The sequence below is a fragment of the Diplotaxodon limnothrissa genome, linkage group LG15 (genome assembly GCF_057381915.1).
Source record: "Diplotaxodon limnothrissa isolate DT_005_m linkage group LG15, D_limnothrissa_male_GT1.1, whole genome shotgun sequence".
NCBI lineage: Eukaryota > Metazoa > Chordata > Actinopteri > Cichliformes > Cichlidae > Diplotaxodon > Diplotaxodon limnothrissa.
Window position 1 is genome coordinate 41,171,106 of NC_140610.1, and position 17,142 is coordinate 41,188,247.

Sequence of the window (17,142 nt, forward strand, 5' to 3'; positions counted from 1 at the left end):
TCTTTTAACTGCTGTGTTTTGAGCAGAACAATCGCAAGATGTTGTGTACCTGCCATATTTGTTTGTCATTTTTTCATGTTTGTATAGATGTGTCACAACAACCTGATAACAGCCTAAAAATGTTCCACTTTTTCGTTTGTTACCTTTTAAATTGTTCCAAAGCCTCAGGCATTCATGCAGTAAACAAGTAAATTGGATATGGGTTAAGAAAGAAACACAACATTCACAAACAGTGAAGAGAAAACTGAAATATCATCACCTTAAAGTATTAATTCAACTCGGCCACGCTTGATGCTTTTTTCGCTCTTTTTTTTTTTTTTTTTTACATCAGTAACACAGCTGACAAAAATAATAGTTTTCAAAGGAAATAAGCTCATAAGACTCCAAAATATCAGTTACTCCTTTTAATTTATTGTTAAATCATATTCTGAGCAACTTTCATGACCCATTAATTCTCACTCTTTCCCTGCCGCTAAGTAAAGAACAAACAACTCTCCGGTTACAGGTTAACATATCTAAAGGACTTTTCTTTCATCCAGACATCAGAAACGTTCTTTTCTTTGTGAACAGAGGTTTGTCTCTGCTGTCCACACGAATGTCAGAGTTTGATCCTCACAGCTGTGTGAAAATCGAGTTTTACATTTCACACTGTCAGGAATAGCAGTGCACTATTGACAGTGTTTCACTTTATGTCCCTTAAGTCTTGAGAAGCTTCGTCATAATTTGACAAGATGCTCAAGTATTTGTATGCGAGGAAAATGCAATTGAATCAAGTTCAACAATCATAGAAACCAAATGTGAAAAGATTTGCAGACTGAATGCTATTTTGTAGCATTTTATACATAAATATTGGCAACATGTGAACTTTTATTTTACTGTTTGAGCCCAGCATGTGACATTTTTTTATTTACCCTTGTTTTCATTTCCGAGACAGAACTGTTTCGTATGCTGTTTTATTTATATTTAGAGATAATGAATAAACACTGAAATGTTTAATCGTCTATAGTTCTCATATAAAAGACTCCAAATGTTTTATTTGCAAGTGTTAAAAACAGTGAATATACTGAAAAGTTTTATCTGTGTAACTTTTTATTTGCCCTGTTAAGACTTACGTTTATGTACACTGACACCTCAAATGCCTATTTAAAATGATAGCCTTTTGATTTTAACTTATTTTTTTTCATTTCCTTTGTCTAAAGAAAGATTTTTTTTAAATAATCCTTTAAAAACAGATTTACCAAAAAAGATCCAACAATTTTCTTCTTCTCACTTTGAAGTCTGGACAGGATTTAATGGTAAAATCCAGAACAAATATTCAAACAGGACTTTGAAAAGCACAGTCCCAAACAGCTTGTGTGTGTGTGTGTGTGTGTGTGTGTGTGTGTGTGTGTGTGTGTGTGTGTGTGTGTGTGTGTGTGTGTGTGTGTAAATCTTCCCAGAAACTGTGTAGGAAATCCATATCTCTCCACATCTGTATCTCCGTATCCTTTATTTCCCAATCTGTGTAATCTTTGTCAGATTTCATGTAAATGATGGCACTTTTTCCCTGAACCACCTCACACTCTCCTGACTGCAGGAAATCCGTTTATGAGTTCTCTGTAGCTAGTCACATGTGCCAGTATGGGATCAATAATCTGAAATGTGTCTCTATTTAGTTTGTGGAATTTTTGCACATCATTTAGACGGCTGACACGTTTTTTGTTTTTTGTTTTCCCACTCATATATATTTGTGTTTGCAAGGGGAGTATACTTTGCTGTAGCAGATTTTATGTAACAAAGAATATGTCACAATAATAAATTCTTTTTATTAAAAAGTTTGGTTGTGAGTTTGCTCCTGGGTGATCATCAGCAAGTGTCTAATCTCACTGAACTGCAAACCAAGGCGTTGGGGACGCAAAACTACATTACCCATGATTCTTTGGTGCCCTGTGGGTGATGGAAGCGAAAGCGATGAAGAGGGGGCTAGTTGGCTTTACTTGATTAAATCTTGATTTTATCAAACGACCGCTGTCGTTTAATAATTTGTAAAATATCGTAGTTATTGGAAAACTTTTTAAGATTTAAACTACGTGTAAACGTCGGGCGGGCCATTTCTGTCAAAGCGCGAATCTCTAAAACAAGGTAACTGTTAAATTTTGTATTAGCAAGCCTAGCTAACTACCCCTGGTAGCTTAACGTTAGCGTTAACGCAGAATACGAAGTGGCAGTGATTAAATATCTGTCGTCATTTAACATAAAATTGTTTTCTTAACTCTCCTCTCTGATAAGGTAATTTTTTTTACTTTATTTATTTATTTTTTATGTTTCTAATGTAATTCTATGTTTTTAATACAGCTAACAACGTGAGTTTTTGGTCGTCATTTTCACACACTACAGCTCTCCCCGTTGTCAGTCAGAAACGATTGGATTTGTTTTGTTCTTTAGCTGTGTTTCGGGTTTTTTAAATTAAATGAATTTTGTTATTTACTGTACAACTGTTTTTCCTGCAGAAACATCCAGTAAATGGCAGACTGCGAAAGATAAACAATGAGGGTTTTTCAACTGCCAGCACACTAAGTTCCCCGAGAGAAGACGTCTGATGAAAAATTACTGTAACGTTAAAGATCGTAAGTGTTTCCTTACACCTAAGTCAGTGATTAAACTAGCAACGCTTGTGTTTAATCAGGTAGTCGTGTAAGGTTCCTCTGTGAGGTATTTGGGCTTTTCTGTTGCTTGTGTAACCCGTTGGTAGCGGTATAATTGCAAAATACCTGCCATCACAATGGTTGACGGAGTAGAGGAGTAAAAAAAATAGCTCAGACATTTAGTTGGTTAAGTTAACCAGCTGACAGAGAACAGTTTGATCGCACACGATTAAAATGTGTCATTTTTGCAAGGAAAAAAAACACCAAATTCATATTCTTACACGTTTTTAAACAAAATATTTGCAGGTTTCTGCATATTTTTTTTAATAGCAAACTGAATGTCTTTACACTCTGTATCAAGTCATTTGAAGTTATTTGCCTGTTTATTCTAATTTGAAAGAGAATTAGAAAATGAAAAGCATTTTAGAAAATACTTGTAATTTTCAAATTGACTGAATAGTTTCTTTTTGCTTTTGTAATTTTCTTGTTATTTTTTTTTTAAGCTACAGCCGACATGGAAGACAAGGCAAATGGATCAGTTGACACCAAAAGGTGTGTAGGATCTTGTTGATTGACAAACTATTTTAGATATTTTAAGCTGCTCTTAAAATTAAGCATACATTTTATATTAAGATGAATACATTTAATTTCACCTTACAGCCCAGTGGAGAACGGTCAGCTGCCGGACCCTTCCAACTGGGCAGTTGCTGATGTTGTCAATTATTTCAAAGCAACAGGGTTTGAGGAGCAAGCCATGGCTTTCCAGGATCAGGTTTGACTGTTATTTCCTGCTCAAAATTGCTGCCACATGATGCTGACAAACTAGGGAAAACTAGAATTTCTGTCTTTATCTGACAGGAAATTGATGGTAAGTCCCTGCTCTTGATGACGCGTAACGACGTCCTGACGGGGCTGTCGATAAAGCTCGGCCCCGCACTGAAAATCTACGAGTATCACGTGAAGCCGCTGCAGACTCAGCACCTGAAAAGCAACGCCTCGTAGCGCCGCAGGCCGTCCCAGCACCCACGTCTGTGACAATCATTGTGTCAGGAGAGCCCAGGCAGAGACTTTTCAGCCCACAGTGGCTTCTTAACAGGATTTTTGAATGCTGTATTTTTTCTTTTTGTTTGTGTTCTTTTTATATAAGCGTGGACCCCAAAAATGGGTTGCACACAGTGTCCACTCAGCTGTTTACCCTTTCAGCCATTCTTATATCTGCTGCTTGAGATTTTTTTTTTGTATTTTTGTATTTTTTTGTGTTTTATTTAAAAGAAGAAAATTTGGGGAAAATACTCTGCAGGTATGGTTTTTGTGTGCGTGTATGTGTGTGAGTGCAAAGTGAATTAACCCATGAAGGTTTAAAAAAATAAGTATTTGTATATAAGATTATATTATAGTTGAAAACTGTATGTTCTGTCGCATCTAAAGACTTTGATACATGCAGATAATGATTCTGGTGCGTTGCCCTTTTTCCCCCTGAAACTTTCTATGTTTTAAAATGTGCATCTGAGTCAATGAGTCGTCTTCAGCATGTGACCGTGAACCACTTTGTTTTCCCAGACACAACGACCCGAGCAAAAGCCACCTTGTTCCTGAACATCTACATTATTCAGGCTTGAGACTCTTGATATCGAAATATTTATGTGTATATATTATTATTGTTATTATTATTATTATTATTATCTATCAACCTGTGGTGCTTTCAGCATTGTCACACAGACAACTGTTCAAAAGTGTGTATGACCAATGTACATGTGCAGCATAACACTGGAGTTTTAATATCCGAATCAGAGATTTGCAATAAATGGTGCTCTTTTCTCACCAAAGATCAATGTTAGTTTATGAATTTATCAACAGCCGCTGTCTTTAGTTTCATTTTATTTGGGTTCACATCACATCATCACGAGCTTTAGTCAGGCTACAAATATTAACTTGCTGTTGTTGGAATATTTGTTTGAAAGGTTAATTCAGATGGATCTTTCTGTTAAACGGACCACTCAGATTGTTTAAATCCCAGCAGGGCCTTCTTTCTGTGGGCGCCGTTAGAGCCGTGCTCGCTGCTTCCTGCGTACTGTCCCCGTTATGTTCCCTGAGGGATTATCCAGAGGAAGGAGTACCTGTGATGGGAAAAAGATACTAATGTCCACAACCCGATCATTTAAAGAATATGAAGGGTCATTTGTGAGAACAGAACTTACTTCATCATTGTTGACAATACCCATTCTTGTCATGTCTATGGTGAAGTAATGCTCATTGGGCATGATGATCTCTATTTCATCCACCTAAAAGAAAATGTGTACTTTAGCATGCCTGTTATATACAGTATGTAGCTTTTTATTCAATTTCCAACAACTGTGGAGATGTAATTTGCATGTTTGTCCTTTTTTAGGACTCAGAGTTGGTTAGATTTCAACTGTGAAGTTGTCTAAACAGTTTATGTATCTCAAAAAGTGATAAGATTGAGTTTGATGATTTCACGATCTAAAGGAAGTACCTCAGGAAGTCGATCCAGGACTAGAACCTGAGTTTCATACAGGGTCTTCTGCACTGAGGGCGAGTACTCCCCGCGATCATAGGGGCCAGCAAACTTCTCAATAATCGTCTCCTTCACAGTCTTCCTATAAGAATGAAGAATATAAAGCTTCAGATGTGAACTATATTTATGAACTTTGAACTATATTGGTATACGTCAGCTGAGGTCTTTCTTGACGCTCGTAAGTCAGGCAGTTACCAAGCAGCGTCAAAGTCAGTGTCCTGGATCTTGTTGTAGCGCCACCTCGAGTACACAGAGGTGCAGAAAAACCTGTCCTTGGCGTCTTTCAGAGTAGTGAAGCGGTCTCTGTAGAAACCTTCAAAACCAGACTGGGTGGTTTTCAGCACCTTCATATTCTTCACCCCACTGTGGACCACAGGGATGCCTGCGTGGAGCACAGATCAGCCCGTGAGGGTGGAGTGATGTGAAACATGGCAAACAACTTATGAAAATGGTGCTAATCATGAACCTGTGATCAACAGTGTGCAAGGGCTTTAGCTCATAGCTTTAGCTGCCTTTGTTAACAGTATTTGCACCACAAGTCAAATAGTACGTTTTGATTTACTAAACACGCTTCAAGAGTTTAAAACTTGACTCAAAGTAATTTGTGACAGCCATTAACCTCTGATGTTTTTTTTTTTTTTTTTTACATGTATTTGCCGGCTACTGAGCAAGTGGAGGCTGCAAAGGGAGAACGCCCTCTTCAGCAGAACAGAGCTCAGCGATCAGATCTTGGCCTACCTACATGCTGTAGTTCAGGCGTGGGCAACTCCAGGCCTCGAGGGCCGGTGTCCTGCAGGTTTTAGAATCTCACCCTGGGTCAACACACCTGAATCACATGATTAGTTCGTTACCAGGCCTCTGGAGAACTTCAGGACATGTTGAGGAGCTAATTTAGCCATTTAAATCAGCTGTGTTGGTTCAAAAAACCTAAAACCTGCAAGGACACAATGGCCCTCGAGGCCTGGAGTTGCCCACGCCTGCTGTAGTTTGAACTATCATGATAGTGCAGTGATTAGCACCGTCACCTCACATCAAGAAGGTTCCAGGTTTGAACCTCTTACTTGGTTGGGGTGTTTTTGTCTGACAAAAGTATGACAACACACACGTAAGTTTAGCTGTAAACTATTGTAACCCTGGTGATGGACTGGTCATCTGTCCAGCTTAGGGTAACACTAAACTTAAAAACTAAAGTAACTGAAATCTAAATAAAAATCTATACCTTTGGAAGAAAATTAAAAACTTAAATAATTGTATGTTAAGAAAACTAATTTAAAAATATAGCAGAAATGTGCTTGTCTGTGTTTACACATTCAGCCTAACCACACTTTGGTCCAGCTATTTATTGAGACTTGGGATCACGACATGGGATTAAACGGTGCTGTATTTGTGTAAGATCTTCTGAAAAGCTTTAATTTTGTCTCCTGACAAATTGCCTCCATATAATCATAATTAAAACTAACAATGAAAACGTTGCTAAAAGGAGCAAAAGTAATTTGGAAACTAAACTGGAAACAAAAATTCTAAATTAAAAAAATACAAAACTTGAATTAATATAATAATAATTATTATTAATACTGTTAATAAACCAGAGTGTATTCAGTCCGTCACTGTCCAATGACAGCTTGGATAGCATGTAAGCAAATACACTGTTTGCGTGTTTTTGTGAGAGTGTGTGATTACCACCGATAGTCTGTTCAACATCACAGAAGCGGTAAGCTTCTGGGCTGAATATAAACGCATGAGCATGCTCTACCCCACTCTGAGAGAAAAAAAAGACAAGGGTCATGTTTTACGATGGATTATCACCTGCAACATTTGATCGGGTTAATGTGCGCTTGATTTATGTTGCTGCTCAAATAGCTGTTAAAAAGGTCAACTCTTGTGAAGCTGCACCGTCCTGTGTTTTACCTTCTCCAGCCTTCTCCACGGAGCTTCCTCCATGTAAACTTTGGCCTTCAGCACATGGTTAAAAGAGGTTAGGAAATGATTGCAGATATCCAGGGAAAACTGTTCGATGTTCTTTATCTTGACAGAGAAACAAGCAGGTTGACAGGCTGTAAAAGACCTCAATAACAAATATTTTAGCAGTTGAAATAGCAATAACAGGTCTTCCCTGTTCCTCAAAACGGTGTTAGACTCACCCCTCTGAGCTTGGCCAAACCGTGGACAGTGTTTTTAATGGTGTCAGTAGGGATGATGTCTGAGTTGTCTCCAGTTAGATAATCTTTGCGTGACTTGAGCGTGAGCTCCACATCAGCCTTCACCTCAATGATAGAATGCTGTCTTCCCTGCCTCCGGACGACCAGCACCTTCACCGTTTTCTTGCCGTAACCTGTTCGCACAAACTCCACTTTCTGCATGTGTGAGAAATAGTTGTAATAAGATGGCACACTTAAACAGTTTCCAGTGGTAGAGGTGTTTCGTGCCACAGTGTCATCTTAGAGCTACAAATATAATATTTCTTATCCCTTTAAAATGTTGTCTTTGGATAGTTTGCAGTGAAGTTTCTCGTGTGCATTTGCAGGAGCTTGTTAAATATATCTCCGTATTCCAACATTAATTAAAAAAATCTGAAATCAGATATTGTCTGAAAGTACACGAGTACTACAACATCAAATAAAAAAAAGACTTTTACTTTGTGAGGAATTAGAAATGTTTTAAAAACTAACCTTTAAAGATCACGGTTTGACCCTGTGGCCACTGAACCCTGAGATAATTTCCAGTGCTATCAATCTACCGTCAGAAACATTAGTCATGTTCTATCGTTTAAGTTTTACTGTTTCCTTCTACAACTTTCTGAAATGTTACCTGATCTGAAGCGTTTGCCATGGTGCCTTCCTCTTCTTTACCTGCTGCCCTTCAAACAGTCTCCAGTAAATGGGGCTCCTGCTACAGGAGGAGGACTTTCTACAGAGGGTGGCATTAACTTTGCACTCAGGCTATTGGAAGCTGAAGTTTAACCTCTTTTATTTGTACTGTGTGATGCACTGTATTCCACTCAGAGAAATGCAGAGGCACGCACAAACACTGTTTACATGTACAGCCACAAAGAGAAAGATGTGAGTGCATTTCACATGAATTCATTGTTGCAGTCAGGTTCAATCTTGACCGACACCTAATTTCTTTATATTTTGCCAGAAAAATAAGAAACAGGTTTATTGAAACACATGCAAACATAAACGGAGATGCAGTAGATGAAGCAAAAACATCTGAAATTAGGAGTCTGTACAGCACTGTAGTTTGCACTCCCTATGCTCATATAAAGACTATAAACTTTTTTCTTCTAAATATAAAGAACAGTTTTGAGTTTCCACCTTTATGAATTACATTTACATTATGCTTTTTTTGTTTTTACGCAAATGCAATGTATATTGTGTGGACAGCATATTGTTTTTTTTGTTTTTCTTCCTTTTGCATATGTCACACATAAATTTTAATATTAGAAAAAGATCATCAGAGTAAATAAAAAATAAGGTTTTTAAATGATGATTTCCTTTAAGTGAAATTAAGTGAAATAAGCTCTTCAAACCTGCCCGTGTAGGGTTGGAGAGTGAAAAAGTAATTTAGAAGTAAACCTAATACCAGCCTTGGTATCAAGATCTGTGCCTCCTTGAAGGGGTCTTTTCATTTCCTCAGTAATAAGAAAGTTTGGATGGTTCAGCTCAACATGTACAATAGTGATAAGTTTAAAAGTTTAAATTCAGTTACTTTAATGCAGGATGTTTTCTGTCTGAACGTGCTTTGCTTTAAATTTAAAAGAATATCTTTATAGAAGGATGCTCTATGCGCCGTGTGCGCAGCGCAAAGGACTGATCAGTCAGCTGCTTCCACTGAGGAACTAAAGATCCCGTTAACATAGTTTTGTTCTTAAGGAGGAAAATAGTTCTTCTGTTTATTCCTACATGCTTTAGTTGCTTCACCGTTTGAATATATTTAAAGATCCATCCATCCATCGTCTTCCACTTATCCGGGGCCAGGTTGTGGGAGCAGCAGCCTAAGCAGAGAAGCCCAGACCGCCCTCCCCCCAGCCACCTCCTCCAGCTTGTCCGGGGGAACACCAAGGCGTTCCCAGGCCAGCCGAGAGATATGATCTCTCCAGCGTGTCCTGGGTCTGCCCCGGGGCCTCCTCCCGGTGCTGCAGACCCCCCTGTGAATTGCTACCTTATCGTAGTGGAGGGGTTTGTGTGTCCCAGGAATCCCAGGGGCTATGTTGTCCACGGGCTTCTGCTCCCTGGTAGGGTCTGCCATGGCAAATTGGTCCTGGGTGAGGGACCAGACAAAGAGTGATTCAGAAGACCCCTATGAGAAGAACACTTCACCCCGCCTAGGGTTACCAGGACCCTGCCCTGGAGCCAGGCCCAGGGAAGGTGCCCGAGAGCGAGCGTCTGGTGGCCAGGACTTAGTCCCTAAAAAGGGACATGGGTCCATCTTCCTGCAGGCCCACCACCCGCAGGAGGCATCGTAGGGGTCAGGTACATTGTGTGCCGGGCGGCGTCCAGGAGCGGAGCACCTGGCAGACCGATCCCCGGCTACCAAGACTATGTTTAAAGAGTTTCCTCAACAATAAACTGGATGAGCTTATGAAATCCAGTTTGGCTTATAAACATTACAAAAAGGAGCTCAGAGATGTGACTTTGTCAGACTTCAACTATGAGTTGTTTTACCAAAGAGACGTTTCCCCTTTTACAGTCAACATGTGGTTTCATTGTAAAATTAAGACCTGACCAGTACAGTAATCAGGTGTGAACAGTACTTGATGCTGTAACGAGGGCAGTTTGCATAATTAAAAATCAGCAACACAAAAAACATTAACATACAGTACATATATAAATAATACGAGGACAAGTAAAGTAGCTGATCTGTCAAGGTTGGCAAAAAATAAAAATCTATAAACATTCTGAAACATTTAATTGCTGACAGAGTCATTTCAGTATTTTCCCGTCATGTGACAACATCTTATGACTTCCCATTTTTGCATCTAAAAGCAGATGTGCTGGTTTCACAATCAGAAAGCAGCAGATTTCAGATTTCCCTTTCGTCAGTCGCTGCCGTGTTGACTTCAGCTGCAGGAGTCACTCAGGATGATCTCACGCTTTAGTTTATCCTCACAGATTTTTGTGCTTTTGTGTTGCACAGTTTGTGGTGCTGACATTTCATGTAGAAATGAAGAAGGCGAGGCAGTCGATTGGTGAGTTAATATGATATTTTTAAATATTAATGCCTCCATATTCATACTGATGATTAATTCCTTCAATTTTCCCAAGAAAAGACACGTGGTTTTCTGTCTCTTTCCTTCTAAGGTTTATCGTCTACAAACTGCCTAAATACAGAATCGATGACATCGGCAGTGGGGTGGAGTACATGTACTTGGATTCATCAAAAGAAGGCTGGGAAATGAGTAAATACACGATTAACTCCAGCCAAGGAGCCATAACAAACACACTGAACCAGCTTTACATGGGAAAAGAGTACAAGGTGAGATTATTCCGTCTTTTTGTGGGTTTTTATATGATGAGTGAGACTTTAGTTTGTTAATGGGAATTATCAGAGATAATGCTCGTGCCAGTTTGCTGAGTAGGAACTCTTTTATTTAATATGAGGAACTGAGTTGACACTGAACAGTCAGAAACAACACAAACTACCAGTTTGGAGTGTATGTAAGTCTGGAGTTTATGTAAGATCTTAAAGTAATCAGGACAAATAAACTAGGTGTCAGGGAAATATTTAGTTCAGTTTCCCCAGGCAGACAGAAAACAAACATTTCTCTGAAATATCTTTGCTATAAGAATGAAGCCATTAGCTGGTTATTGTGGCATTCTTCTTCTTCTTCTTTGTTCTTTCAGTTGGTCCCTTATTCCATTTGCCATTAACGTAAGCCAAAGTGTAATAAGGTGTAATAAGCATTTTGGTTTTGCAGGGCGTCCCTAATGTCACCTCTCAATTATTCTTCTTGTATAAAAGAACTTGCATAAATAACTTTCACTTGTATAAAATAACAAATGTTGTTGTTTTGGGGGTCTTTTGGCAGTCAAACACCTCAGTGTATGCACTCTATAACGACGCCCCACCAGACCTGAAATACATTCAAAAATATGGACACACTAAAGGTACGGTACAGTCGGCAGGAAGAAATCTGCTTCTTTCCTCTTCTTTTCATCTCAAGACTTTTATTCATTATTGTGACCACGCAACAAGATTGATCAGGTTTTATTCCCAGAGTTTTCACTGTCAGCAGAAAATATAGCAGCGCTATGACTGCCATAGTTTTTCTTCACTCTGTTGACACATGTGCAAAGTAAAGGTGGAATGTCCAGGAAAGTCTGTTTTACATTTTCCACCTTTAATACCACGTGGAGAGGCTGTAAAAATGGACATTTGTGGTAGTTTGACAAATTTAAGAACCTGTTATATTAAATTAAGGTAGTTATTGTGTATATATGTAGCCACACTATGTTACATGTACAAGTGCACAACTATTCCCCATGCAACAGTGCAAGTTACAGCATGTTTTGTGTCTGTGACAGTTACCGGCAGATGCATTTCCAGACTGCTAGTCAAGCTTTGGAAAAAGAAAAAATCAATAGGGTTTAGGTTTCCTCTGCCTGCAATAGGGTGTTGTAGGGGGAGGACACGGGCAAAGACCATCTGTCCGATAGCTCCAACTGCACATTTGACTCTTATCAGCAACACAACTGATGGAAATCTTTCTGCATCTGCGCGCTGGTTCGCATGTATCTGTGTGTAATCATTCCAACTTTCGTATGTTTGTGTGTGTCCTGCAGGGGCACTGCTCTTTGACCGCGCTCAAGGTTTCTGGTTGTCGCACAGCATTCCCCATTTCCCTTCCTTCCCCGAGAAAGGGTACCTATACCCGTCGTCTGGCAAAGTCAATGGCCAGACTGCACTGTGTGTGACCTACCAGTACCAACAGTTTCTTCATATAGGTGAGCTCTCATGAAGCACAGAGCGAAAATCTCCTTTTTTTCTGTGAACCCACTGAAAAAAACCTACAAATATGTAAAAAAAAAACTTTTAATAGTTGATCTATTACTTAATTACTTTGGTGTCGTATGAATGAGGGAGATTCTTTACCAACAGGAAATACTGTAAAATCCTGGTAAATGTTCAAAATTATGCACTCCTTCACATTTTCCACAGCCTAATGGTGGGCCGGACTCGGCTGGGCCGATTCTGGACCCCGAGCCTTATATTCAGCACCCCTGGTTTAATGCAAAGCAATCATCAGCTTTTTTCTTTTACATGCATACACACAGTTAGGCCCATAAACATCTGGACAATAAGAGAATTTTTGTAATTTTGCCTCCGTTCACGATCACGATGTAATTTGAATCAAGATGTGAAATCCAGACTTTCAGCTTTAATTCAAGGTGATGAACTGTTTGTTCAATTGTTGAATTACAGGCAGTTTTATACACGTCTCCCCATTTAACGGTACATAAAGATTCAAAACTCATTTTAAATGTGCGCAGAGTTTTAAATTATTTGGAGTTTTTATGCTGCTCTGCTTTTTTCTGGATTTCTCACTGAGCAAATGTGTAAAATGAAATTTTAAGGTTATTAATAAGGTGATTTGTTTCTTTTGTTTGGAAACCCCACATTGCACACAAGTATTATAATGAACCTGTGAAATTGTTTTTGCTACGAAGCGTGTCTGAGGGAAACTTTAGGGGATTTCCTCACACGTGTTCAGCTACTCGGAATTATTCTGTGTTTCTGTGGTGATCATAACAGTTTCACTATAATAGTATTTTATTTGAATTACTATGTTTTTTATTAATAATCAATTTTTTCACATTTTACCAAGTTAATGTGTCAACAAAGTGCTTACAAAGAAAGACTGGAGGACATTTAATTTAGCTAAATGTAATATCTGCTATATAAAAAGCCTTGAATGCGAAAATTCGATATTTGCCAAGAATTTAATTAATAAACTTGATGAGACTAACAGTAAAGAATCAACATCAGTGTCATTATCGTAAATGCTCATTGCGGCTGTAAGGAATACTCTCGCTATACGACCATCAAAGAGGGACTCATCCAGGCTGGAGAAACTGATCAGAAGGGCTAGCTCTGTGGTCGGCATGAAGCTGGACACTCTGGTGACAGTGGCAGAGAAAAGGACACTAAAGAAACTGATGGACATTATGGACAATGCTGGGCATCCTCTGCACACGGCCATAAACAACCAGAAGAGTCTGTTCAGTGACAGGTTGCTTCTCCCCAAGACAAGAACTAACAGACTTAAAAACTCCTTTGTCCCACACGCCATCAAACTGTTTAACTCCTCTCTGGAGGGGAGAGGGAGGGGAAACAGGAGGACAAAGGAGGGGGGAACAACTAAGCTGTAGTGCCTCTTCACCTCACTGTACAATACCTTTTGTGCAATACTTTTTGTAAATAGTCAACAGTGCAATAGACTCAATACTTGAAATGTGCAATTCACTTGTATTTTTATTTTTATTCCTATTTATTCTATTTATCCCCTTCGTATATTTTATTTATATTTGTCTCTGTATTTATATATGTGTGTGTGTGTGTGTGTGTGTGTGTGTGTGTGTGTGTGTGTGTGTGTGTGTGTGTGTGTGTGTGTATATATATATATATATATATATAACAGTTCTGTAACTGTAACTTCGGTCGTTGCTGTGCTTTTTTTGGAAGTCGAATTTCCCAGAGGAACCCACCCGAGGGATTAATAAAGTTCTATCTTATCTTATCTTATCTTATCTTATCTAATATACATCATCTCTTATTTCTCTCCTCTTCAATCTCCAGCAAAGCAGTTGGTCTACCTTTACCCACGTTTCTATAACTGCTCTGTTCCTGCTGCAATCTCGGCTGACCTGCCACAGCTGGCCCAGTTATGTGCGGACTCCAAACCACAGCTGTCCTCCAATAAGAGAATGGAGCAGCTTTTTTCAGCTGGAGGGGAAAAGTTTGTCAGTTTTGCTAAATCTGAAAACTTTGTGGATGGTAAGATACCCCGCATGCCCTTTTTTAAACTTTTAGGCATTTACTTGCTCATCGTGTACATTTTAGAAGAGCAGACTTCTTTCCTGTAGCCTGCTGCCATGTTTGCACATTTCACTCGTCGACCACAGTCACTGATTATCAGGCGCAGACACGCTATCGTCGCTGCACAGTGACGTGCATTATCACGTCCCAGCCGGGGCTTTCAAAGTATACTCACAGCTGCTTTGACTTTTGGATCTTAGTTACATGCAGTATTTTGTTTCTCAGTTTGTGTATATGTATATTTTTATTATTTAGAGAGAATAATTATCCACACAAAGGTTTATTTATGCATGAAAACAACACAGAGCTCACAATGTATTTATTTTACCATAATCATACATAATGCAAAAGGAAGTGTGAGCTTATCACGTTTGCATTTCCTTTATTCTCATATCATTTGGCAAATTGCCAAAACAACTTGAAAAATGCTATTTAATGGTATAAAAACATTATACGTTTCATTTAGCACAATGATTCGAGTACAGACTACTCTAGTACCTGACATGTTTTTCTGTTGGCTTTCATTCAGATATCTACACAGGCTGGGTGGCTCAGGAACTGGGCGCCGACCTTTTAGTGGAGTCCTGGCAGAGACAAGGTCACGACCTGCCCTCCAACTGCTCACTGGCCAAACACACCATGAACATTAAGAAAATCCAGCTTCCCAGATCAATCCTGTTTTATTCGCACTACGACCACTCAAAGTGGTGCGTGTCACGACTTTATGAGGACCAGGTGACCTGCCTGGGAGACCTGAACAGAGAGATGGGCCAGCTGTGGCGAGGTGGCGGTCTGATCTGTTCCTCCAACCCTTTGATTTATAAGGCCTTCAGGCAGGTGGTGGATTGGTACATTCAGTGCTAATTGAGAAGGAAAAGCAAAGTGATTAAGAATCAGTGTGACACTGGCTGACAGTGGCAGAGCGAGACACTATGATTCTGTCTCCAGGGTTGACTGCTATGTAGAAGTAACATAGAGACTCACATATAATAATGTATGTGTATAATTGAATTCAGTTTTATATATACAGCTCCAAATCACAACAACAGTCACCCGAAGGTGCTTTATATTGTAAGGTCGACCCTACAACAATACATACAACAATCATATGACACCTTATGATCAAGCACTTTGGCGACAGTGGGAAGGAAAAACTCCCTTTTAACAGGAAGAAACCTCCAGCAGAACCAGGCTCAGGGAGGGGCGGGGCCATCTGCTGCCACCAATAATAATGTATTTACAATTTAAACTGGTGAATAAGCTTTTGAAAAATAGCAGTGACTGCATGTTAATTATGTGGTGGATACACTTAGTTATCCACCTTTGTTTGAGTTAAAGCAGCTGTATGGAACCAGCAGCCCACAAGTATAAATAGATTTAAAAAAATAATACTTTCAATTCAATAAAACAAAACAGAAATAAGGTTAGTAAGACTGTAGATCACAGCCGCACATTGTTTCAGGAGATGTCAGCGGCTGTGTGTTTAAACAACCATGTCTGCACAATGTCTGCACAATGTCTTGTTCCTTTTACAAAAGGAGCAAGAGACAAAATCATTGATCTATGTCGCTTCCTTTCATCCAGCAGAGATGAAACTATAACACTATTAGTGCTACAGATAAAAGGTTTTGTAATTTTCTTTTGAATCTTTGGGTGTTTGTATTCATATTATTTTAGCACAGTGTGTGCACTTGTGTTATGATGCTACATATTTGAAGTTGTTTTTACGTTTTATAAGTTCTGCAATAAATATATGGAACCATATGTTGTAGTATGATGTGCAACATAATAAAGACTGACAACATTAAAATCTGGTCTACTGCTCAGTGAGACTGAGGTACATGTAGTCTAATGGAATCTATTTTATTTTATTTTGTTTTATTTGGTGCCTCTGGAGTAGTCATCATCATGTTTGTTCAGTTTCTATTTCCACTGAAGAGGCACTTGGCCTGTAACTGTGTGTGCGTTTAGTGTTTGGGGTAAATAGTGTCACCTACTGGCCAGACCAGGTGACTCATACAATTCATTCAAATGATTTTCCGACTATCTACAATTCGATACTACTCATGCAAACTAGAGCAGGCAGTAGAGAAGAAAGAGTACAACTAAAATCCAGTAAAGTGCAATAAGTAATATGTATTATAGACAGTCGTGTGAAAAGGAGAGTACAGCCTCTTTCAACAACAAGCTTTTGTTTATCAGGGGCATATTTAAAAAACACATCTGGTCCTCAGCAGGTCTTAAAATTAAGTTAATACAGTGTCAAATGAACAAAGGTGAAGAAAACTAAGTCAAAATGCAGAAACAGCAAATGAAGAACTCAGTATGCTCTCAATGCTTTCATAGGAGTTAAGAAGGTAAGATCAGGTAACATAATGGCAAGAAAGAAAACATCAGCAATGATAGAGAAGCAAATGTTTCTGCTCATCAATCTGGGAAGAGATATGAGAAATTATACAGTGAGAAAATGGAAAATGTTTAAGACAGCTGACAATCTTCCCAACAGTGGATATCGAAGCAAATTCACCCCAAGGTCAGACTGTTCAGTGCGCAGAGAAACTGCAAAACACTCGTGAGCTACATCTCCTGCTCTACAGGCCTCGGTTACCATGGCAGATTTTTAAAGTTCATGGCAGCACAGTTAGAAAACAAGCCGTGCTTGCTCAGCAAGCCATGAATACAAGTTATACATTCAGTCGTTTTGTTGCTTAGAAAAAGAAAAAGCCTTTTCTCTCTGAACTGAACAGCTTAGCTTTACAATGTTGCCTCTGAATAAACCACAAGACTTCTAGAACAGTGTCCTTTGGACAGACAAGGCCAAAGTGGACATGTTTGTCCATAATGCACAGCGCCATTTTTGGCAAAAACCAAACATAGCATATCAGCACAAACAGATCATGTCACCTATCAAGCATGGAGGTAGACAGGTGATGACAGGATCTGGGC

At 39.1% G+C, this 17,142-nt stretch overlaps 3 protein-coding genes across 3 annotated transcripts; 2 read left to right on the forward strand and 1 right to left on the reverse strand.

The window, feature by feature from the left end:
- The first annotated feature begins 2,555 nt into the window (after window positions 1–2,555).
- On the forward strand, window positions 2,556–3,810 carry samd13 (sterile alpha motif domain containing 13). The gene is made up of 4 exons (XM_085373204.1): window positions 2,556–2,606; window positions 3,128–3,176; window positions 3,285–3,396; window positions 3,483–3,810. The coding sequence occupies exons 1-4, from the start codon at window positions 2,579–2,581 to the stop codon at window positions 3,624–3,626; spliced, it is 333 nt and encodes a 110-aa protein (XP_085229330.1). The 5' UTR covers window positions 2,556–2,578; the 3' UTR covers window positions 3,627–3,810.
- Window positions 3,811–4,489: 679 nt separating this feature from the next.
- On the reverse strand, window positions 4,490–8,091 carry uox (urate oxidase). Its single transcript, XM_085371975.1, has 8 exons — window positions 7,969–8,091; window positions 7,302–7,514; window positions 7,069–7,185; window positions 6,841–6,919; window positions 5,356–5,542; window positions 5,119–5,242; window positions 4,823–4,906; window positions 4,490–4,741 (listed from the first exon to the last, which is right to left on the reverse strand). Exons 1-8 carry the CDS (start codon window positions 7,987–7,989, stop codon window positions 4,667–4,669), a joined length of 900 nt encoding a protein of 299 aa, XP_085228101.1. The 5' UTR covers window positions 7,990–8,091; the 3' UTR covers window positions 4,490–4,666.
- A 2,130-nt stretch (window positions 8,092–10,221) lies between these two features.
- dnase2b (deoxyribonuclease II beta) lies at window positions 10,222–15,162 on the forward strand. Its single transcript, XM_085371974.1, has 6 exons — window positions 10,222–10,348; window positions 10,461–10,635; window positions 11,189–11,267; window positions 11,943–12,104; window positions 13,957–14,154; window positions 14,726–15,162. The coding sequence occupies exons 1-6, from the start codon at window positions 10,242–10,244 to the stop codon at window positions 15,058–15,060; spliced, it is 1,056 nt and encodes a 351-aa protein (XP_085228100.1). The 5' UTR covers window positions 10,222–10,241; the 3' UTR covers window positions 15,061–15,162.
- The last annotated feature ends 1,980 nt before the right edge of the window (window positions 15,163–17,142 follow it).

Coding starts and splice junctions, on each gene's coding strand:
- dnase2b (XM_085371974.1), top strand. CDS start 10,242: ATGATCTCACGCTTTAGTTTATCCTCACAGATTTTTGTGCTTTTGTGT. Junction 12,105..13,956: donor CCAACAGTTTCTTCATATAG/GTGAGCTCTCAT, acceptor TTCAATCTCCAG/CAAAGCAGTTGGTCTACCTT. Junction 14,155..14,725: donor ATCTGAAAACTTTGTGGATG/GTAAGATACCCC, acceptor GCTTTCATTCAG/ATATCTACACAGGCTGGGTG.
- uox (XM_085371975.1), bottom strand. CDS start 7,989: ATGGCAAACGCTTCAGATCAG. Junction 5,543..6,840: donor TGTTGAACAGACTATCGGTG/GTAATCACACAC, acceptor TGCTCCACGCAG/GCATCCCTGTGGTCCACAGT. Junction 4,742..4,822: donor GTATTGTCAACAATGATGAA/GTAAGTTCTGTT, acceptor TTCCCATCACAG/GTACTCCTTCCTCTGGATAA.
- samd13 (XM_085373204.1), top strand. CDS start 2,579: ATGAAAAATTACTGTAACGTTAAAGATC. Junction 2,607..3,127: donor TTACTGTAACGTTAAAGATC/GTAAGTGTTTCC, acceptor TTTTTTTTTAAG/CTACAGCCGACATGGAAGAC. Junction 3,397..3,482: donor CCATGGCTTTCCAGGATCAG/GTTTGACTGTTA, acceptor TTTATCTGACAG/GAAATTGATGGTAAGTCCCT.